Source organism: Populus alba, chromosome 3, assembly GCF_005239225.2.
Source record: "Populus alba chromosome 3, ASM523922v2, whole genome shotgun sequence".
NCBI lineage: Eukaryota > Viridiplantae > Streptophyta > Magnoliopsida > Malpighiales > Salicaceae > Populus > Populus alba.
In genome coordinates this window covers 1,807,799-1,832,694 of record NC_133286.1, presented here as the reverse complement: position 1 = coordinate 1,832,694, position 24,896 = coordinate 1,807,799, and the positions used below count along the sequence as shown (strand labels likewise).

The 24,896-nt window shown below is 34.3% G+C and overlaps 2 protein-coding genes across 2 annotated transcripts; one reads left to right on the top strand and one right to left on the bottom strand.

Annotated features, from left to right (window-relative positions):
* Positions 1-11,470: 11,470 nt before the first annotated feature.
* Positions 11,471-16,980, bottom strand: LOC118027980 (ubiquitin-like domain-containing CTD phosphatase). The gene is made up of 7 exons (XM_035031494.2): positions 16,686-16,980; positions 15,477-15,621; positions 13,954-14,068; positions 13,826-13,889; positions 13,241-13,406; positions 12,758-13,048; positions 11,471-11,954 (listed from the first exon to the last, which is right to left on the bottom strand). The coding sequence occupies exons 1-6, from the start codon at positions 16,958-16,960 to the stop codon at positions 12,809-12,811; spliced, it is 1,005 nt and encodes a 334-aa protein (XP_034887385.1). The 5' UTR covers positions 16,961-16,980; the 3' UTR covers positions 11,471-11,954; positions 12,758-12,808.
* Positions 16,981-19,563: 2,583 nt separating this feature from the next.
* LOC118027982 (B3 domain-containing protein Os02g0764100-like) lies at positions 19,564-19,923 on the top strand. The gene has a single exon (XM_035031496.1). The coding sequence runs from the start codon at positions 19,564-19,566 to the stop codon at positions 19,921-19,923; it is 360 nt and encodes a 119-aa protein (XP_034887387.1).
* The last annotated feature ends 4,973 nt before the right edge of the window (positions 19,924-24,896 follow it).

Genomic DNA, 24,896 nt, shown 5'->3' with positions numbered 1-24,896 from the left:
CAGGTGTCTTCTGTTGGAAAATGAGATCATTTCGAAGGAGCCAAAGAGACCATGCCACTGAGAAGAACAACATCAACCATGCCTTCCTTTGAAAATTACCATGCACCATGGAAGACCATTGAGACCACATATCTGAGAAGCTCTTTGGGCAACACCAAACTAAACCCCACCATTTAATGATTGTGGACCAAATGAGCCAATGCTTATGGCAGTGAAGCAGAATATGGTCCACCGATTCTGCTTCAACAAGGCAAATAGGGCAATTTGATTCCGAGCTACTCAAGATACCTCTTCGAACCAACATACATCGGGTGTTGAGTCTGTTAATGATAGCCATCCAGCAAAAGATCTCTACCTTAGGAGGGACAATACCTTTCCAAAATCCAGCAAATGAGAAGGCATTGTTTGTGGAAGGCTTTGGACTCAACAATCCGCAGAGAGATTTCACTGAAAATCTTCCTGAATTATTGTCCTTCCAAATTAGTCTATCCTCTCCATCTTTGTCCATGAGTACTATTGATAGGATTGCATATAGTTGATCGAGCAAGCCAATGTTGCGCCCCCGTAGTGGACGTATCCATGAAAAAAACCAAATCCACTCATACCCTTCCCACATTCCCATCTTAGCAATGGTGGCATCTTTGTCATTGGATAATTGGAAAAGAGTAGGGAAGTGATCTGCTAAACAATGATTATTAAGCCAGCAATCAAGCCAAAACAAAGTTTTCTTGCCATTTCCGATAAGGACCAAAGATTGCTCATTCACAATATCCTGCAACTTATTATTTCTCACACAATGATTGACAATCCGAGACCATGTAGTTGCAGTTCCTGGAATAGGAGCTTGCAGCAGCAGATTAGAGCAATTGGTGTTGTAGATGCTTTTGATCACACCCTTCCACATACTTGATTCCTCCAACCTAAACCTCCATAACCATTTAAAGAGCAGAGCTGTATTTTTGTCCCTTAAAGAACCAATCCCAAGACCACCCGCATGTTTTGGAAGAGTAACAGTTGCCCAGCTAACATTGCATATTTTGTGCCTTTCCGCATTTCCAGACCAGAGGAAGGATCGAAGTTTCTGATCAATTTTGGAGGCTACCGTAGTAGGCATGGGGAACATAGATAGGTAGTAGATGGGGAGATTGTTGAGCACAGATTTAATCAAGCACAAACGACCCCCAATAGATAAGAATCTGCCTTTCCACGAAGCCAACCGATAACTGATATTGCGCAAAATAGGGTTCCACATTGTAGCTCTGCCCAAGTTTCCACCGATGGGGAGCCCAAGATACATGAGAGGCAACTGATCCTGCTTGCATCTGAGAAGCTGAGCTGTTAAGGTACATATATGAGCTGCTACACCCACACCCACAATACTGCTTTTATGAAAATTGACCTTCAGCCCTGAGACAAGTTCAAAGCATAATAGGATACGTTTAATGTTCTGCATGCTATGAAGAGAGTCTGAGCTGAACATAAGGGTGTCGTCCGCAAACTGTAGGTGAGATATGACAAGCCCTGAATTGTCAATGTTTATACCCGAAGTCAAACCCAAATCACAGCCACGCTGCAACATACAACTCAAACCCTGGACTGCAATGTTGAAGAGAAACGGAGAGAGAGGGTCTCCTTGGCGTAGGCCTTTAGCTAAGCAGAACTCCTCCGTGGGAGACCCATTAACAAGCACAAACATTTTTGCCATTGATATGCATTGCATTATCCACCCTCGCCATCTACTACCGAAGCCCATACTAGCCATGATGTCATTAATATATTCCCATAACACCGAATCAAAGGCTTTATGAAAATCTAGTTTGAAAAGATAAGCTTTACCCTTTTTTCTTCTTGATGAAAGAAAGGACCTCATTTGCAATCAAGACGCTGTCTAAAATTTGCCTCCCTTTGATGAAAGCATTTTGATGATGAGAGATGACCTCTGGCATAACATGTTTCAACCTAGTTGCAAGAATCTTTGAGAAAATCTTGTATAGGCTACCCACCAAACTAATAGGTCTGAAATCTGATAGCTTGATAGCACTTTTAATCTTTGGAATAAGAGTAACGAAGGTGCTATTGATACCTGCAGGGAGGAGATTAGTCTGATAGAATTCATCAACCATCTGGATAATGTCCTGACCTATAATGTTCCATGCTTTCTTGATGAAAAGAAAGTTAATACCATCAGGACCTGGGGCTTTATTTCCATCACAATCCCACACAGCTGCTTTAATCTCTTCTGCAGAAAATGGAAATTCAAGAGCAGCCGAGGAGGAAGACTTCAGCCTTGAGAATTCTAGTTTTGAACATGACGCTCTAGGTCTGTTCTGGTGGGAGTACAAGTTGCGGAAAAAGTGAAAGACAGCTAGCTTCACCTCATTTGGTTTAGATAGGATCTTTCCATCAACCTCCAAGCATGCAAGTTGATTCTTTTTCTGTCTTGTTGTAGCAGCTAAATGAAAGAATCGGGTATTTTTATCTCCAAGCTTACACCACTGAATTCTTGACTTCTGATGCCAGGCAGACTCTTGAGCTCTATACAGGATTTTGAGCTGGGAGGCAATGGATTTACTTCTAATCAGTTCATCAGTATTCAAGACCCTGCACTCATTTTGACGATCCATTAAGTCAGCTTCAAGTTCTAGTTCTTCAATTCTATCATTCATGTTTCCCACAGATGCTTTACTCCATTGTCGACATCTCTCTTTCAACATCTTTAGAGCTGGGACCATTTTCCTTATACCAGATTTGGAAACCGCGATTGAGCTCCAGAAGCTTTGAATCATAATCCTGAAATCAGACGCAAGCCACCAGTAATTCATGAATCGAAAAGGTTTCGGGCCCCAATTTGTATGATCTAGCAACAGATGCAAAGGCCTATGATCGGATGAATATTTTGAGAGACCAAATAAAGAGGAGGATGGGAAAGCCTGCAACCAATCCCCCGAGAGAAATATTCTATCAATCCGGCTTGCCGCATTACCTCGAGACCATGTAAATTTTCTTCCATTTAAGGGGAGCTCTATAAGATTACAATCATCAATGCAATTTTAAATCTTGACATGGAAGATGTGATTTGTGAGCCGCCTTTTCTATCTGATGGAAATAAGGTTTCATTAAAATCACCCGCAAGACACCACGGCTTGCTAACACTATCCCTGAATGTAACAAGATAAGTCCACAGCTCATTCTTCAGGATCCCAATATTCGGAGCATATACAAAAGAGACTAGACAATCTAGATTGGATCGAGTGAAGGTGCCTTCGATATGCAAAACACGGCCATTCATAGCAACAGAACATCCAGAGACACAAAATAGATTCGGATTCCAAATACATAAAATCCCCCCTGAAAGGCCCAATGAGGGAACTACATACCAAGCCTTAGGATGACGACCCCATATAGCAGTAATAGTGAAATCATTCAAAGTTTCCAATTTTGTTTCCAAAATACCCAGGATATGAAGATTAAATTTTCTACCGAGATTCCTCAAACATCTCTTTTTTTCTCTGCCCCCTAATCCACAAACATTCCATACAATTATACTACCCATATAAGTGATTTCAGAGACCATACCTTCAGACTATATACGGAAGCAAATCATGTCTTCTTCCTTAGGATCCACTCTTCCTGTTCTCGATCTAGGAATCCCTGCAGAGTCTGAGTCATGAGTGTGCTATCATCATGCCCTTGGAGAATAGCTTTTCCAACTTCCCAGCAAGCAGTGGCTTCGGCCCAGTTATCAGAATGTGTAGGCTCATATGCTTCATCACCAACATTGGTGTCGGGTCTGTATCTTGAACTACTTGCCTCATCCTCACCAATCAATTCCTTACCAGATTTGATAATAGCATTTCTATTCTTTATCCCATTATCAGAAACTGAATATTCAACAATTACGGTCTCTGATTGCATACCGTTGTGTTTTCCCATATGACTTGATTTCCTCCTCCTAAGAGATTTTGTTCTGCGTGTGAGCTTTTTTGCGTGTTTTCTGAGGGATTTCCTGTTTCCTACTTCCAGAGCCGTAAGCTCATATGGATCAGCAATAGGAGTGATGAAGGTTGTAAAAGATGGCCCAATGCTTGTTGAATCACGATTGGTTTCCGATCCTATGCTTGAAGATTTATGCTGTTTCTTACGGCCCATATTCTGTAGGAGTCCACTGTCATAAACGATATGTTGATCCAGCCCATCCTTAATAGGAAAGCAAGAAACATGTTGCACATCTACCTCTCCGCATGCAACTGAATCCACCTCGACACATACGAAAGGTACCAAGGCTAATCGATTATCAACTTCGGATGTACTCTCATTAGATAAACCTGCATGTCTACAAAATTCAGTAATTTCTGGGTAGAGGTACATCGGTGAAACTTCAGACCAGATGAGTGTGCTAGCAATCTGAGTTTGGGAGCCCAATAATCCGGTGAATTCATATTCAAATTCGGGTTTTTGTTTTGTCTCTATGTGAGTCGTTGCTGCTCTATTAGTTTCCTCACAAAAATCATCTTCGTCGTCATCGGATAGCACAGTAGTTGAACACAATGATACATCCATAGAGTGTTTGATTGTTGTGAGAGAGGGGATAAACTCACCTTTGATTTCTTTCAAACTGACCTCAACCTGCACTCCATCGAGCTGAAGCAATACTTGATCATGTAAAGGTTCCAGCGTTGTGGTTCGAATAAGAACCCTAATACCTGATATGGACCCCTGACTAACACAGGAAGTGTCGTATCCTACAATATTTCCCCAGCTCTGAAGCAAAATATTGATACAGTTTTTGTTCCACCCTTCCATTGGCAAACCAAATATGGAGATCCAAGCAAATCTGTCATATGCTCTAGTCCTTGTTTCCCACTGTCTGAGATTGCTGAATAGTGAATGCAGCACAGATACTTTATTCATTTGTTCTTGCATTGAGGCTAACTGATCCACATAGGTAATAATCACCTGACTAGCTCCCAAAAAACGAAAGCTCATAGCTTTGACACTTGATTTTAAAACTGTTGCCTCCAGTGTTGCTAAATCCACATTTGGCAAGATATTTCCAACTAAGCTCCTATGCAACCATTCCTGATCCTCAACCGTGGAGTTGTACTGTATCATTCTCCTCGTCATTGTGCCCATATATTGTGGTTTAGATGTGAGTACCTCAGCAAAGGATCTATTATCTCTGAGCATAAGTTGGGGTTTATGAGGTGATGCAGGTTTGGATAGGGGTTTAGTAGGTGATGTTGTCAGGGGAGGTTTAGAGGATTGAAGCTTAGCTGGGTTCACTCTCAATTTATAGGAATCGAACCATACTTTACTAGCTTGGTCACAAATATCAATCACAGGCAATGGAGATAGTATGTCTACAAAACCAAAGCGTCGGCCAAGAACTGTTTTTCGTTTGGACAGAAATAATTTGATAACCTGGCCAAACTTGCCGAAAGTCTTTTTCAGGTCTTGATATTCCACCCACGAGGGGAATCTCTCAAAAAACAATTTTAGATGGTCAGTACCAGTAGGGGTATTAACATGAGATGCCAGACTAAAAGTTTTTGTGGGGGGTTCAGATGGTAAGACAGGGGAGGCGACCTTGTTTGAAGGTAAAAAGACAGGATAATCTGATGGATTTAGGTGATGAGATGTTATTGTGGGTGGTTGAGGTAGGGTCTGAAGATGCGTGAGGACGGGCATAGGGGGGTGGTTTTTGATGGGGGGTGCAAAGGATTCAGACGGCATAATTTGAGATATTTCAATTGTATATCTGGTCTGGATGAGAACACAAGACAGTTGAATTTAGTATTTTAGAAAAGGGTAATCTGACTATTAGGCTGTTGAGTGGGGGAGATTAGGGAGGAAGAAATGAGGCTGTGTGATGATGATTGGGTTGTGGGAAAAAGGAGGAAAATGAGTGATGGTCTTAGGGGAGGGGGAAACGGTGAGTCATATTTGTGATGGGGAGGCTGGTCTGGTTTACTGATTTGTTGTTGTTCAGCGTTGACTCTGTTGTGATTTGAAGATCTAAAGCAAGTTGAGCAAAGGTAGAAAACGAATACAACCTCAGATCAGCAACTGTCATCACCAAAAACCTCCACCCAGAAGACCTTAATTCTTCTCACTGGTCTGATGGAGGGTGAAGCTCCTCTCTTGCTTTCGAGTTCCCCTGCTCTGGACGAAGGGTCCTGTGCTGCTGGTTGGTTGGATCCAAGCCTTCTCTGTTTTCACCCGTGTTTCCTTACTCCTCTGCTCTCTGACGCTCCTCTCCCTGTGATTTCGTTCTTCTCTCTGTCCCCCGTGCTGCCTTGCGACTCTACTCGTTTTCTCTTCTCTGTGAAAGAAATATGGTTCACCGACCTGGGCTAAGTGACAGATCTGGATTTTGTGGAGGGGGGGCTGGAGGTGCTGGTGGGGCTAAGTTACGGATCTGGATTTGCTGGATTTACGGATCTCCACTGCATCTTCTGTCTTCTGGTTTAACTGTTTTTCATCTCTGCCATGGAAGGAGCAGAATCTGGCCGATTGGGTGGCGATTTAGTATTTCAGTGTCTCTCTCTTCCTTGCATAACTGTTGACGAGGGTGGACCAGTTTTCTGTACCCATAATTGTCTCAACCAAAGTATATATTGACATGGGGCTGTTCCCATTGGAGACATGAAGTATGACCATCTCTACCTCACTTGACCAATGTCATATTTAGTAATACGATGGTACATGTTTTTGTAAGAATCTGAAAATGATGTTTTGTTTGTTTAGATATATGATGGAAAAGAAATAAATGCAATTTTTTATAGGATTTTACGAGTGAAATTCTATCAATTTTTTTTTTTTTCATTTCAATTTTCTCTGAATCTGGGCGGTTAAATTTTATGTATATAGAAAAAGGAAGTTAACGATTCATGTCCGTTTCTTTATTTTCTATTTCTAACTTTAGCTTTCAAACAAAGAAAAGAGGCTTATTATTTTATTTTATTTTTACACAACTCTTTCCTTCTATTTCATTTATCTCTAAACATACTATAAATCTTTGAGATCACATTTAACTTAAATGATTTAAGATTGAAACTTTGAACAATAAAAATAAAACAAATCCACTTATCAATAAGGTAAATCTCTATAGAGGATAGCTGTTTTCTTTTATTTTTAATATTAATGTGAATCTAATTAAATTAATACCAATGACTTTTATTCATAATTATACTGTTTGGTTCTTGAAACTATTATTAAATGGTCATAAGTATGAATTTTATTTTTTTTTCATTCTAATTAATAAACTCAAACACAAGATATAATTCTTACATGATAGTTTAAATTTTTAGATTAAAATGATTTTTTGATACTAAAATTCATATAAATTGTTCTTAGAATTAAAAAAAGAAACATTTGATGACTATGTTATCATCGAAATCAATAAACAAATAAAGCATTCAATACGTTAAGAAAATCAAGATATTATATAGTTGATGCGAAAGAATTAATCATACCCCACATGTTAATTTTCCATTCAAGTCAATAAGCTAAAACAACTTTTGCTTGATTTTCTATTAATATAAAATCAAGAAATTAATGGTAGTATTTTGTATTCTAATATTAATGTAGAGAATTGAGAATACATAAAGTAGTGAAGTCGCGAAAACTATAACCAGCTAGATTTAGAAATTAAATTGGCATCACTCTTACATGGTAGTCTATATATATATATATATATATTAACTCTGAAGGATGTACGTAGTTTAATTGGTTAAGTTTTGAATTTGCTTATTAGAAGTCATCAGTTTTGAGTGTCACAAACCTCAGGGTCAGTAAAAAATTTACCTAGTCATTAACTTCAGGGCCTTAGAGAATTAGTTGAGATGAGCATAGACTGGTTCGAATAACCACGATTACCAAAAATAAATTAAATATTTTTTTTTCAAATTTATTGAAATAGTATCAGCCTGATCTTTCATAACCAAAATAATGTCTTAATTATATCAGCTGTTTTTTATTTCACTCAATGTCTTTAATATTATATTCATTTACGAGTGGATAACCCAGAAATTACACTCTGGAATTCTTGCTTCAATTTCTAAAACAATTGCAATAAAGTTTAGAATCGATGAGGACATGTACTTGCTGCCTGTTATGTACATGCTAAAGGCCTAATGAAGCTTCCAACAATCAGTAAAAGTGTTCAAATTTGACCATAGTTTTTCATGATTTTTATAACATATGATAAAAGAAAGTTCCTTTAACAAGTTTGAGTTATGGTAATGAAATCATGAGCATTGTGATTGGGAACCCTTTCAATAGGATTATATGTAGTTGTTAAATTTGGTTTGAGTTCAGAAATTAATGATTTAAAATTTAATTTAAATTTAGTTTTTTAATTATATTGGACAAAACATTAATATAGTCAAACCCATTTAATCTAATAAGATTTTTAATGACTAGATTAACCTAATTAAATCATATCCAAACCCACCATGTTAATATTTAATTAAGAAAAAAATGCCTTGAAAAATCTAGAATTTAAAGTCTAATTTAAATCTGATTTATAACTAAACTTGATATGATAAATAATTCATTCGTTAAACTTGTGTGGTCTAATTGAATTTTTAATGGTTCTATTGATTTAATTAAACAAAATCCAAACACTAACATGTTAATTATTTTATTAAAAACAAGAATAAAATATTGTAGTAAAAATAATTAACGAGTCATTAATTAACTTGATAACTCTAGAAGCTATACCTTTATAAATAGTAATTTAGGAGATAGTGCAAAACACCAAATCCCATCTTCAGTGTCTCTATAGATCCCTAGCTATAGGCACCCTTTTTGACTTCCCAATCAAGTCAATCACATGGAAAGTAATCTATTTTGAACTTATATGGTAGATTGATCCATCCAAGAACACACTCTGACAAAGCTCAGCTTGGAATTGCTTGATATGATGATGTGTTGTGGGCCACTGGAATCATCCGTTGAATTTACCGGCCATTAAAATCATCGCAATCTTTTTCTAAAATCTCCCATGAATCTATAACTCAATTGGGTTTACCTTCAAGAGATTTTCTTGAATTCAAGCTTCTATTTTATTATGAAAAATTTTATGTTTAAATTAAATTAGGGTTGAATTATGGTTTTTGTAGCTATGTTTATAAACCAAAAAAAAAAAACTTTGTAAATATAATTTATTAGGAATAATTACACTAATGATTGTTTAAATATAAATTTTGCTCAAATCTTTGTAAGTGCTTACTATTTTTTTCGAGCCGACGTCTATATATAGCATTAGGCATCTCTCTTTCTCTCTCTCTAGCCTTCTCTCTCCATAGAAACTCTTGTATCTCCTGAAAAGGAATGGAACAAGTACATCTCTTCACGAAGAAACTAAAACCAACCCATATAAGCCATACTCTTTCATTTCCAACCCATGTCCTTGAGGCTTTTCCATTTCCTCAAGGAGCCCATATGATGAAGTTTGAAGCAGTCGATGCTACCGATAATGTATGGAGGTTTTGTCTATCAACCCGTCTGACTGGAGCATACCCAAAACCCGTTCTTCTACGCTCTTCTTGGCATCGTTTTGTAGAGCAGAAAGGCCTTGCTCCCGAAGATAGGGTTGTCTTCTTCATGGAGAGAGATGACATGGTCAGGAGGTACACGGTGAGAGCTCAACGGAAAGTGATGATCTTGATGGGGCAAGATGTTTGGGTCGACGTCGAGGATCTTCCCCTGTATGGTCTTTGAAGAGTTTGACCTATAAGCTATAGCTACGAAAGTAGTCTTTCCCCGTCCACCGGTAGTTATTCTAGCCTTGTAGCCTAGCGAGAGCCGTTTGGAAAGGTAATTTAGTAATGTTAATATAATAGAATTCTGTTTAATTAGTTAAATAATTTGTTTAGCAGTAATCAATGTCATGCCTGAGAAGTATTGTACAGTTTGGCTTTCAAGTTTCTTCCCTCTTCTTCTTCTTGATGCAGTATACATGCTCCTCGGTGTCCTATGAACTTAATTTGAATAGAAAGGATATGATGAAGCTAATAAAAAAAAACTCAAATATTGTTGGCATAAGTCAACTTCCTTCTATACCCATAAGTATATATTGACGCGAGGCTGTTCCCATTGGAGACATGAAGTGTGAACATCTCTGCCTCGCTTGACTAATCTCATATTTAGTAATACTATGGTACATGTTTTTGCAAGAATCTAAAAAAATCATAGTTTTAAAATATAAAGTAAGATTGACCGAGCTAAAGCTCTAGTTACAGATCAAGAAAACTAACTCTAATTTTTTAAAAAAATCAAAACAATATTTTTATATAAAAAAAAAGCCAACTAATTAATTATTTGATTTTGACCAGTTGATCGGGTTATCAAGTCAACTAAGTGTTTTCTCTAATTTTTCTCTAACATATACCAGTTCAAGCTTTAGGTTAGCCAGATACCAAGTTGACCTATCAAACCAATCCAAGTTTTAAAATAATATTTGGTTAATTTTTTATTTTAATATTAATGTATTAAAATCATTTCAAAATTAACATTAATTAGCATTAATTCAATATTTGCTTGTCCCAATTACATTTTCAAAACATTTTTATTTTATTATTATTATTTTTATCTTGTTAAGGTTAAAGATGATGATTGATGAGGATACAACAATTGTTATTAAACCCTACTAAATTTAACTTGAAAAATTTAAAACTCAAAGACTTTATTTGAATTAAATCAGATAAAAAATTGAAGTTATTATTAATAAAATTTCCTTGACAATAATTTGATTGACCCAATTCAATCTCAACCCAATTAACACCAAAGAAATCTTTTTTAAAAAATAAAACAATATTATTTTACTAAACACAATTAGTTCATATAAACTCAATAATTCAAAAGTTGACTCTATTGATATCTTAACTCTTAAGGAGTCGAGCCCTTGAGCTTGAAAGCTATACTTTCATGTCATGGTGGAGATTTGAACATATTCTGACAGTTAAATATATTTCTTTTTGCATTTTAAAAACATTATTTAAAAAATTTTAAATTAATATTAAAAATATTTTTAAAAAAATTTATTTTAATATATTTTCCGACAACACCACTAAACACCCGAAAACAAACTAGCTGTAATGTCAGCGGCACATGTATATACACGGCGGCCAATGGCTGGAAGAGGCAGTGATTTGATCCCAAGTCAACAGTTTTACCTGAGCAGGCCGGTTTTATAACAATTATTTAAAGTATTCTTCGGAAGACGACTAACCTTAATGTGAAGTTCAACTTTAATGCTGCCATTGATGTTCAAAATAAGGTGGCCAAATGGGTTTCTTCCATTCAAGTCTACTGAATCATGCTCGTCGAGCTAACAATAGAGCTGCACATGCGATGGCCTTCTAGGCTAGGTTTAAGGGTGATAACTGTATTACACAGGGGAAGATCCTAGTGATTGCAAACTCTAATGTATCTTAGATGAAAGGAAACAAGCTATCAAGGAAGATGAAAAAAAATGAAATGCATAATTAAAAAACCTAGAAAAAACTGTAGGCCCTCTAACTCTGTAAATCCGGCAACTCTTTGCACTAACCCACCAGACACAAACACATCCACTATTATCTCGACTAATGTTTCCATCCCACAAGAACTACTCAATTACTAACCACCATACAAGTTTCACAGGGTCTGAGCATTAAAAATTTAGAGCTAACCCAGGCAAATAGCATACAAGTTGAGAGCTTAGATCAAATTGTCGTTTATATGTGTTTTGCAGCACTACACTTGACTGATGTACCAATCTAATAGAAAGGAAGTTATAGAGCTACCTTGAGAGTTGGGATAGAACAAGGCATGGAATTCTAAAATTTCATCTGAAACCATTCCCCTGCATCCTCCAGGAATGTTCAATTCTTGTGATTTATAGAACCAAGAAAGGAATACAAACAGGCAGGCCTTTTGCTCTATATCCTAATCCAACCTTGGCATCCCTGAAATGGAAGATCTCATTAGAAATTACAAGGGTATACCAGAACAAATGTGTGTAATTGAGTAGTTTATAATTTTAAATTCCAGTAAGCGCTTTTTCGGTTCTTTATGCACAATAGTTTTTATAATGTTGCCAAATGACCCATAACACTCCCTTGATAAGGTTCCAAAAGGGCCAATGACTTCCCGCTGAACATAACATCAGCCATCTAGAACTACCACTTCCATGTGAGCTACCACCCATGAGGTATCCATATACCTGTTCCTTCATAACCCCCCCCCCCCACCCTCTCTCCCTCCTCCAGTCTCTGAAAACAACAAATCATGCAAATTGCGACACTTTAACGAATCAAACATTGTCCATCATCCCCATGGTTGGATGGTCAATGTTTGCATAACACGATCCACAATCATTGTTGCCATTATTAGTGTAATAATAACCTCAATATGCTCCACCATGATGACAACACAAAATTTCTTACACCATTGCTATAATAATTAAATCACTGATCACTTTTAAAAACTCCTTGTTCTCTTTCATATGATTTCCATAGATCTGCAATGAGAAGCTTAGGTAACAATTTATGTATGTATATCATTAATAGTTAGCCATAAATTTTCCATCATATTTGGAATTCCCCTAATGAGATAAGAAGCTATAGTAGATATGTACATTTTGGTTCGCTACAACACCCCCCCCCCCTTCCCCGATGAATTTCTGTCAATGTTAGAGATAATCTGTTGGCAGCAATAACAAGGTTTGACAGAGATGATAACTGAAAACAAAAGAACATAAACTACCTACCTCAAAAGGAAGACATAAGCAGCAAACTTTAAGGTTTCAAAATTCATTACATCACTCAGGTACATCACTTAGTTCGTCAGCAAAGAACTCCCACATTTTATGATCCAGGACACTTAAGTCATCGAGATCTGCAATGGCGAGCAAGTAATGTGTGAGCTTCACTAGCTCCTGATCATTATCTCGGTTTGCATGAGCTTTTCGGAATGGCTTGATTACCAAACCATTTTGCAGGTTCATCATGAAATTTCTTCGCAGATCGTCAAACATTATAGTGTTTTTTGAACTGTAAAACTGAACCAAAAAGAAAACAGTATGTCAACTTGTGGTGCTTGACAATTGGACTTCATGCAAGAAACAAAATGGTTCCATTTTCTTCATGGTATTTGAAAAATATTAAAACATGGTGCAATTCAGTATGTCACTGTTATTTGGGTAACACATATAAACGATGGAAAATTATACACACGTGTCTTAAAATTGCACCTCTGGGAATTTAGCCCAAATCAACCCAAGTGGCTTGCATTCAAAGATCCCACAAGAGTCTGACTGAACTGTAATCATTGCTGAGTGGTCTAAAAGAGCTGTGATTTTGTAGTTAGGATTGTCGAGGACCCCCAACTGTCCCATCTTCAATTCAACCCACTTCATGCTGTAGAAAAGAGGTACATTTAGTATTTGACTCTTTTGGAATTTTATATTGTGTTAGTTATTTTAATTTTTAGTATTATTTAGGAATATTAATATTTACAATTTAGTAGTAAAGTAGGAATGTTGAGTTCTTATTTAGTAGGTTTTCCTATTTTTATAGGGATGTTTTAATTTATAATGGTATTAGGATCTACTTTTCCTATTTCTATTTCGTTGGTGCCATTAAATATGCTAGTTGTGTTGTGAGCATTGATTGATCAAATAAATTGAGTTTTTCACTAAATTGGTTCTCTTGAGTGTTTTGTTCATGTGTTTACAACTGTTTCTACATCACTTCATTTATCGGGCTTGGGAAGTAGAGGAAAAGTAGAAAGACAGCACAAAGAAAGAGAAAAAATCAAAGTAAATTGAGGATCTGACCTGGTTGCGGACCATATCATTATGTCATATTCTGCATAAATGGCAGTGAGAAACTCATGAAGATCTGCACAAGATGACAACATTAGAAATTAACTGTTACAAAAAATTCCTACAACCTAGCTTCTTACATGGTCGCATGAGTTCAAGTGGAGTCTCTGCTGTGGATCGGTGATCAAACAGCGTATAGTCAATGTCCAGAACAAGCAGTTTCTTCCCTGGACGACATGGATTTTTAAGTTCAATCTACAGATCCAAACACGACAAACATGGACATTACTCCCAAGCTTTGTGCAGAAAAAAGAAGTATCAAATCATGCATTCAAATTAATGTCAGTTTAGAAGTGTCATGCCATGCTTGGTAGATAAAAACCATGCGTCCTTGTTTATGATTAGGTACATAATAGGCACTTTTTATAATCTTCTGTGCAGAGAAAGCAAATGGTGGAAAATATAGAGGAAACAACAGCTTGGCTACTAAATACACAAAGCACCAGGCACCACTTATGCACCTGCTAGATGAACATTTCACCTCAACATTAAATGCACATATACATATACATATACATATACATATACATATACCACTTTGTGACATTTTGACATTCCACTCCATTAAATTCCTTATTTTTTATCCTCTTTCAAAAACTGAAAGTTAAGAGAATAGTTTACAAAGCCAAAGATAATTTGACGACACTGTCTTGCGACCGAAACACATGCAATCAAGATATTGATTAAATCTCCAAATTTGCAGCCACAGACTAACAAGAAGGTGGTAGTACTATGGAATAGATTTCATAAAACTTCAACAGGCACTTAAAATCATCATTTTAAAGACAGGAAGTACAGTTTTAAAATTAATAACAAAGCTGAATTGGCTATTTAGCAGTGGTAGTGTAGGGCACATTGAAAAGCTAGTAGAAACTGCATAATAGATTCCATATGTAGTCCTGTGTTTTTACCATTTATTTCATATGAAGAATAGAATCACACATTTGGAGTTCATGCAAAGCTTTTTTCACCTTGTCTTTAACAAAAACAGATATTTTTCAGAACAAAAGTGATAAAAGGATGGGAGGATAACCACCACCCTTGACAGGAAAAACAGTTAATACAACATTCCAGTTGTGTTAAACATCCAGTAGAGAAGCTCCACTGCAAGACCCTGCAGCATTACTCCATGACAAGGTTCAGAAAAACAATATCTATCACACTACAGATGCTTCATAAGGAATAGTAATATTAGCCATGCATTCAGCATCACATGTCACTAAAACTAAACACTTTGGTGTCCTACTAGTTTGAAAAAGGTTGAGTGGCATCATTACTGCCAATCTATATATTGGCACGGGTTAGCTTGAGGATGATAGCCATGCTTTAGGAGAAAGTGAGCAGCAAACAAATCATTAAATGAAAACATACAGGAGATTCGTCAAGCTATAGAGTAAGGTGAATGACAAATGCAGTAATATTTTAACACCATGTTTCTTGGACGAATAGCATAGGAAGGTTTAAATCTCTTACAAAGCATACATGTACACAAGTGTTAAGTGTCCAGAATAAAAAGATAAATCCAAGCACATATTAGATTCCCGTAGAACTCACAATATACAATTCACTTAATTAATTAACTAGGAATTGTTTTAAAGCTGACCTCGTATTGATCAATACGCCTCCTTAGTTTCTGTTTATTGACTTCATCATCTTCAATGTCAACCGCTTCATCTTGCCCAAGTTCAAAATCATCAACAATCTCTGGAGAGTCCATTTGATTCACTATTATATCATCTTCAACAGTTCTGTAGTGGTATTTAGTATCCATTTCAAATGAGATTAAAATTAAAAGAGTAATAATCTTTTGTGATTGACATTGCAATATAATAAATTAAAGTTGATGTAGATGTAACAGACTGACTCCTTGTCATTACAAACTTAAACAAATGTGATGGTGACTTTATTTTTTAGCAATAGCAAATTCTTATATCAGACAAATTCAACCTATAGCACACTAGGAAGAATGAAATTTCATTTCAATGTAGTAATGTACAACTTGTATTATCATGCATTCTGCTTCCACCAATTTTTTAAAACAAGTTGCTAGGAATAAAATGCTGAAGCTATGAAAATGTACAAAATTTCACTTTAGAATGAATAATCTATACAACCCTACACTCTATTTGCTGAGATTTATAGTAGTTATCATAGTTACATTCTGCATAGTCTGTATCACAGAAGATAGGCACCCTTATTCCATCACTGCCTTTGTCAATAGTTTAATTTTGGGCCCATATGACTGCTGTGTGCTACGCAGGGAAAAAAAGGGTATCCTACAACAGCATTACATGTTGCCAATGAGATACTAATTCATTGAGGAAGACCTTAAATTGAAGAAGGCTTGACTACCGAGTAAGTATCCTAAAAGAAAAGGACAAAAGAAGGAGAATCCAGCAAAAGCTCTTTGTCGAAAGAACTTTCACCATTGCAAAAATAAGATCAACTTTTTACACGTAAGGGACCAAGACTGGAACCGAGACCAGAGGGGTCTGTTTGTCCTAATCCTTCATAATTGGTTCTTGAGCTGAGAAAAATAAGCCTCACCAAGACAAAGTAGCAAAACCACTTTCTCTTAGTTCTTTCTAAGTAGACAAACGAATGCAGACACAAAAATGGTGTCTTTTCCACAGGAAATTCTGAAAACTCACAGAAACCACTCCATTTTACAAAAAAAAAAAGAAAAAAAGCCCATTAATCAACACAAGAGCATCATCAACAAAAACCCATCAAGAAACAAGCACATAGATCACTAAAGAAACCAACTTTTGCTTAGTCTTTGGTATGCACTGATAGAGGGAGAGTTTGTTACCCGATCATGGTCATCTTGAGAGAGGGTTTGAGGGGTAATTGAGAGAGAAAAGCGGAGTCATCAGCGAGTTTGTTACCAATTTTGGGGTAAAGAAGCTTTTGCCTCTTGGGCAAAACGTTGGTGAGTTCGCAGAGACGGCGCTTCAACCCGGCTACTGAGTCGTCGCCGCAGACTTGGACAGTGTACTCCTTTCCGCTCCATTTAACTGTCAGCGTTATCTCTTCTTCTGTCGCCGACGAGGTTAGTGAAGCAGAAGCAGAGGCAGAGGCAGCCATTATTTTTTTGGGTCTCTTCTTCACCACGACTATTAGTCTCCCCTCTAATATAACTTACGCTTAATGGCAGTTTTTGTCACTTAATTATTGAGGCTGTGACAAATTGAGGCCTTTGCTATTAATTTGATCAATTATATCCTTTGATAGTACTTGCCAGATTGAATTCAATATGGCTTTCAACACCTCTAATATATATATATATATATATATATATATATTATTTAGCCGTACTACATTGCTTGCCGAATAAATTTAATTTTTTTTTTTTTGATATTGCTAATATATTTTAAAGAAATAAAAAAGTTTAAACCGTGTAGAGATTTATCAGATGTGACTCGGTTAACTTGTAAATATCCAAAGATAACATGGACAATCAGAGAAAAAAATATAATTTAACTAAAAAGTTTTCAAAATGATATATTTTTTAAAAAAATAATACTAAGGCGATAACATATTAAATCAATCTTGGTCAACCCATATTAATATGTAAAATTTATAACCTGGGTCATGAAACTGTGATAACCTCTTGGAACACAAATTAAAAACCATGTTGAAACTTAATTATCAATCAATCCAATATTGAAGAATAAAATTAAAAAAAAAAAAGATAAAAACACATGTTAACCTACCAAAATTGAACCATGATATCAAGATAACCTAAAATAAAACAAATTATAAACTTAATTTTCAATCAATCAAATATTAATTGAAAGATGAAATTAAAAAAAATCAATAAAAAAAAACCAAAAACCAAGTTAACTCATTTTAACTCGTCAATCCCTTAACTCGGTTCATCATACTAGGATAACCTCATAGAAATTAAACCGAAATAAATTATGAAGTATAATTCTTAATTAACTTAAATATTGAATGATGAAATTGAAAAAAATATCAATTACAAAAACAAAACAAAAAACACGAGTCAATCGAATTAACCTACAAAACTCGCGATTTGGATCATGAGAATGAGATAAACTCATAAAAAATAAATTGAAATAAATTAATATTAAATGTTGAAATTAAAAAAAAAAACAAAGTATTGTTAGTTTTTCCTTTTCAATTAGTTCTTTACTAGACTAGTGCCCACATTATGCTCACTATGCTGCAAGTTCACATTATTTTTTCAGTAAAATACCCAATAACTCGATTTATAGTCTCAACTAGCTAAATAAGTTGGTTTTATTTGAATTATATGAACAAAAATAAAAAGGCAACAATAGAAAACAAACAAAACAATTTGCTTCAGTTGATTTTGAATCAATGACAACAAATTCATTCATTACAAAAAAAAAAAAAAATCAAACTCAAAATCTTAGATTATCAACTCTCCTTGTTTTTTTTCTATGACATGGCTTTTCATCTAATTTAGTTGACTTTTAGATACCTTTAGAGATATTAAAATACACTATATATAGAATCACTTTTATCAATATCTAAATTCGATGCGAAATTCCAACTTTGGGAACTACAAAGAAATCTCTTGAATTCCAATTCTTGCAACTTCTTAAAAAAATTCTTGTATTAACACTTCGGCTGTCCTCAATTTTGCAGCCACCAGCTTAAAACTCTTATTTGTTTGTAGCCAAACTGGATTTTAATTGCATCGAGAATTGATTTATAAGATTATCAGGTTTGATTATATTAATTTTCATTCTAATCTAAATCAAGTTTTATGGTGGTTGGTCATTAAATTAATTTATCAGGTTAGGTGGAGTTTAATAATACTAATTAAATGTCAGGATTATTATATTTTATATTTAAATTAGATATAAAACATGATGTGCAAATCAGAAATTAATGAATCAAAATGCAGAAAATTTATAAATGGATCGACAAAGGTTTACTTCACTATCAAATATTAGTTACAATTGATATAACATCACTATTCAAAATCCAGCTATGCACAAGCCTTTCACTATAAAAACCACACAAAGTCTCTTTGACAGAGAATAAAATAAAATAAAATAAAATAAACTACGACTTCATAGGATTGCCACCACTAACAGAAGAAATCTACCATGTAGATGCAATAAACCTCGACAGACATCGAATATTGCGGGTTTTTTTTATATATATATATTTGTTTATATTGCTGTAATTAATAATCCACCAGAAAACTACTAAGATAATGTGTTTCCTTACACAGCACTGTCATGTATAAAATTTCTAGAAAGGTAATGTTATATGGTTTTTTATTTGATGGTAAAGCTACTCTCCAATCCGATTAATTAGTGTGTTAATCAAGATTTTCTTAAAAAAATATTAATTTTTCTCTTCTTCCAATGGCCACAATCAAACGTTTTATGCTTTTCTTATGCAATTTGCTTGGGTCACTCTCTCCACCGCCCTTCGATCTCCTAATCCTGTAGTGAAATAAGCAAACATTATCTATTCTATAGTGCGAAAAAAAGTCCAAACTGCGTGCTCAGCTCTGCATATATAAACCCTAGCTAAATTAGAAAGCCCTTCAGGCCTTGTGATTTCTTTGCTTTCTTTCTGCTAGATAACTTCTCTCGGAACAAAATTTCCCCGTTCTTTAAACACCTTACTCTCTCTGATTTAACAAGAAAAACTCTGTATTTATAAATCAACAATCATCTATAATGGCAAATTTCAGGAAAACTCTATCTGAAACTGACGTCGAGGTAAGATTTTCAGTACCAAGTAAATGGTTCGAGGAAAATTTGTTTTCTCGATTTGAAGGTAAAAATAAATTAGATTTACCAGTTAAGGATCTAAGTGGAGAAGTGCAGTCCTTTGGTTTCTCGGTTCGAACCAAAGGGAACCACTTCAAACCTGTCATCTCTAGGGGATGGCGTCAATTTGTTCGAGCCAAGGGCTTGAAGCCTGGCAATAAGATAATCTTTGTTATCGAGAATGACCCAGAAACTGGGACAGGGTATAAAGTAGAAGTGATCAAAGAGATCAGGCTATTTGGAACAGATATAGAAGGAAGGGTGTAAGGTATATGTTTACAATATATGTTTTTTTCTTTCTTTTTAAATTAATGTTCTATATCTAAACATTACTTATATTTTCAAAAGTCAATTGATCTAACACTTGAGAGTCTAGCCCATTGGTCAACTGCAAGGCTTGCCTTTGTGAACGTCCTGGGTTCGATCTTCAAGAGTACCGGCCTGTCACCCCCGCGGTGCTTTACCTATCTACTGGGCTTGCAGGAATGTCCTGTGCGCGTAAGCTGGCCGGGACACCCAGGGTTATCAAAAAACAAAAAAGTCAATTGATCTAGTACCATAGTAGTACAATTAGCTCAATCCTTTTGTTAAAAAATAAAAGTTATTAAACTCTTTTTTAGCTTTGGGTTGGTAGGTGAACTTGAATTAAATTTTAAGATTTATTTTTAAAAAACTAAAATTATATTTTTTTAATTTTTTTTAAATCAAATCAAATTTAAAGATTATGTTTTAAAAAAATCAAGTTATAAAACTCTTTCCTAGTCTTGGGTTGGTAGGATAGCTTGAATTTAATTGAAAATGATGTTATTTAAAGATTTTTTTCAAAATAAATTAAAATAATATTATTTTGAATTTTTTAAAATTCAAACTAGATTAATTTCTATTTAATTTAATTTAAAACTCATTTAGATCCAAGTTCGGATTTATGGGTTACTAGGTTGTTCTGCGCCAAGCTGGTTTAATAAAACTATATAAAATGAGATGAGCTGAAAAAATAAAATGGATAAAAAAGGCAAACTTGTGCTCAGCATCAAATAAAATATTGGGACCTTAATAACGTTAGATCAACAATTGAAAAAATTATTGCATTTTATTTATTTATTTCTTCTATACCAAATATTGGATATTTAGCTTTGTTTTATTAAAGCAATCAAATATATGATGGTTCGGTGACTCAAAAGATGGAATACTCTTTTTTTTAAAAAAATCTTTTTTCGCACTTCAATTTTCTTTCTAATGCCTTTTTAACCCTCTTGTTATTTCGACAGAATTGAGAAGACGACGTCTAGCTAGCTAGGGAAGTTATGCAATTTAATAGGCTTGCTGGGTTTTTTTTTTCCTTTTTTTTTGAGTGGAATATTATATATTTTATTTTATGTAATTTAGGATAGAGGAGAATGAAAATGTATCATGACCTAAGGTAGCAAAGAGAGAGAGAGAGAGAGAGAGGTGTGTTCATCCCTAGCTGGTGTTGTTTGTTTATGTCTTTTCTCTTGATGTACAAGAAAAAGAAAGTTGAACTTTTTTCATTATTTTCTGCCTTTACTGTATACTATAGTGGTGTGCGAGACATGACATCCGTGCTGCTAGCAAATAAATATAAAATTTAAGTATGTCTTTGACGTGGCACTTGAAGTCTTGGCTTAGCGATTGAAGAGACTTGTTCCCTTCCTTTGCATTCTGGGTTCAAACATCATCGTGCACGCCTGTCACCCCCACGGTGCCTTACATGCTTATTGGGTTTGCAGGATGTTCAGTGAGCTGTGAGATTAGTCGTGGTACGCGCAAGCTGACCCGGACACCCACGTAAATAATAAAAAAAAAAAGTATGTCTTTGATGTGAATGCCTAACTATTGTAATTAATAGCATACTAGATAAGAGCAATTTTTTTGCGGTTGGGGTGAAATTTTTTTTTTTTTATTGAAATTTAATTTTTATTATTTTTAAATTATTTTTTAAATATTTTTAGATTGTTTTAATATTACTAATATAAAAAATAAACTTTAAAAATAAAAAATATTAATGTTATATATTAAAAAAAACAATTTCTAATATAATCTAAAGTATCCTAGCTATTATATGATTCACATCCCATTGTGCTATGCGATGTCACGTGAAATTTGGGATTTCCAACAAAACTCCTTGAGGTGTATCTTCTCATGACTGTATAATTCTTTTCAGCTACGTGGCTAAATATAAAATGGATGATGAAAACATCTACACGCATATCCAGCATAATTACACATGTGGATATCTAGTGATAGTGATGATATTGTACTTTCACAATCTCAATCATAATTATAATTATTAAATTTAATCTATTTTGATGGATAAACTCAAAAACTCTTCTATTCAAAACATAATTAATATCACATGATTTCAGATTTAATTTATTTTAAATTATTTAAAGAGTTGATTTGATTAAAATTAAATGATACGATCAATAATTTTATTTTTAAATATTTAAAGTAATATTATTTTATTAAAAAATTACAATAAATTTAAGTTAATTTATCAATTTACATGTTGATATGTATTTCAAACCTCAAACCTCAAGCCAAGTCGATTCTTATCTCAAATATTAACTTCACAACAGGAGTAATCTGTCTCAAACATTTTATTTATGTTTTCTTTTCGATTACTTAGTTCAATAAACTACGTACAGGGAAGAAATTGGAGGACCATGAGCGCAAGAGGTTGGAAATTCTTTTTTTTTTAGTTTAACGTAGGTATCCGGGCCAGCTTGCGCGCACCTCGACTAATCCCATGGGCCCTGAAGTTAACGACCATGTAAGTCTCCAGTGGCCATCATATGAGTAACCTAAGGCTCGAACCTAAGACCATAGAGAGAACAAACCTCTTGGTCCTAAGCTTTTACCATTAGGTCACCATTTAGATGGTTAAGAGGTTGAAAATTCTTTATTAGTATGATGGTGGTTTTTTCTTTTTTTCTTGGAAAATTGATAGTGAAAGATTTTTTGTTTATAGAATTCGACCTTTGGTGCTAGAAATGGGACACTTTTGGAGCAATAAAATATAAGAAATATGACTTAGTTATATGCATCCATATGCCATAGAATGCACGCTTCGAACATACAATAAATAAATCATATATTAAGTAATATTTTAAAAAGTGTGGGAAAAGCACTGTAGCTTCCCCACACCTTTCATTTATTAATATATTATATTATTATAATTATTATATTATAATTATTATTATATTATATTATAGAACTGATTTTTTTAATGAATATTTTTTGTTTGATTTTGTTTGTTAATGTTAAATTTTTTTCATTTAGTTATCAGATTTTCATAATACGGATCCCGGGTTTGATGGGTTAACCTGGTTTGACGGGTTAACCCGGATTTTTTTTCTTTTTTAATTAATTTTATTTATTTAGTTTAGTTTGTTTATGTTAAATTTCTTTCTATTTAATTATCAGATTTTCATAACACGTATCCTGGGCTTGATGGGTTAACTTGGTTTGATGGGTTAACCCAGTTAATTATAGGTAAACCCATCAATTTTTTTTTTCTATTTAGTTATCAAACTTTCATGATATGAATCCCAGATTTTATGGGTTAACCTGGTTTGAAGGGTTAACACAATTAATTCAATTTTTTTTCTTTTTCTTGATTAGTTTTTTTTCTTTTTATTGATTTTTTTTTCTTTTTAATTAGGAAGCGTTTGGGAACGCGGTGGAAACCGCGTTCCCACCAAAATTTATTTTTTTTTTTTGCTAAAATTTAATGCGATTTGTACTTTTTAGATCGTTTTGATGTGTTTAATATCAAAAATAATTTTTAAAAAATGAAAAAAACATCAGTGACATGTATTTCGGCACGGAAAGTTATTTGAAAAGCAACCGTTACAACACTACCAAACATGCTTTTAATCTATTTAATTATCACGCTTTTATGACACGACCTTGTAGCCAGACCCACATTCAATATTCTTGGGGTCTGGTGTTGTAACCAGGCTCACTTAAACTTGGGTCATGCAAGTTTAATGTTATTATTAATATTATAAATATTATTCTTAGGTCAGGTATTACAGCAAAACCCAGAACTTTTGAATATAGTTTTATAGAAAAACCTAATATTTTTAAATTTTAGTTTTTTTATATATTTTTTATGTAAAAAAAATAATCCACGACATCACATCACGCTGATTTTATAACTAGAATATATACAGAAAGGGTGTGTTCCACGTATGGGGGAGCAAGACAACGTAACGTTCCCTAGTATTGCCTCCTCTTTTCAGGGATTTTTCTTGTATACGATCCAAAAATATTTATTAATTTCTTTATATCTTTCTGTCCTGAAAAAGGGAACAACTAGGTTTCCATAAAAATTGGATGCACAGAAGTGCGTGCTGCTTTGGTGAACAATATTCATACCACACAGAGACAAATTTCTCATCAAAGCCAGATGTACAATTTCTTGGTCATCTGATTAAAAGGTTTTAGGCTTAGATGATTAATACTTAAAAGTGCATGTTTATCAAGGTTTTATATCATCATTTTGCACTTGAAGTATCAATAACTCCTTAACTAAAGCATGTTTTATAATAACAAGTTTGATATTATAAGATACCTTAATTTATGGTAAATGCTCATTTTAAATGCAGGAGTATCACATAAATAAAAGGATTGATTGATGAGTTTAAGCATTGAAAGTTAAAGGACAAAGAGATGGCCAAACTTAGAAAAGAGATGTCGGTGCAGTCCAAACCGGAACATTGCTCGGTAATTGGATCATATCTGGTGCAGTCCAAAGGGACTTGATTTGTTGTTAACATAAGTTATAATCATGAATGCCTGCCAACATTTACAAGTATTAGCTTTATTCGAATAAGATAACTAATGTAATCATGTTAACAATTTATAATCCGATTGGAACCTCCTTTATGTGTGGTTTCCAATTGAGTAATAAGAGTTTATATTATACTTGTTTGAAGTACCATTAGTGGATCCTCTAACCTTGACATTTGTTTTTTATCATTGTTTAATCCTTACGTTAATCTTTCATCTCAAAGTTCTTATTAATTCCTTCATCTTCTGCTTTCATTATTATTATTATTATTATTATTATTATTATTTACATTCTGTTTATATTATATAATATATATATTTGATCTTTTCATAAACTCAGTATATAGGCTGGAAACCTGTGACCCGATCTTTAGATCATTCTCAGGTATAACAACACCAACGTACTGAGTATAATAATAATAATT

Excerpts from the sequence above, each read along its gene's own strand:
- LOC118027980 (XM_035031494.2), bottom strand. The coding sequence starts at position 16,960 with ATGGCTGCCTCTGCCTCTGCTTCTGCTTCACTAACCTCGTCGGCGACA. Across the intron at positions 14,069-15,476 it reads GGCGTATTGATCAATACGAG|ATTGAACTTAAAAATCCATG; the intron begins GTCAGCTTTAAA and ends TTGGATCTGTAG. Across the intron at positions 13,407-13,825 it reads ATGATATGGTCCGCAACCAG|CATGAAGTGGGTTGAATTGA; the intron begins GTCAGATCCTCA and ends TCTTTTCTACAG.
- LOC118027982 (XM_035031496.1), top strand. The coding sequence starts at position 19,564 with ATGGCAAATTTCAGGAAAACTCTATCTGAAACTGACGTCGAGGTAAGA.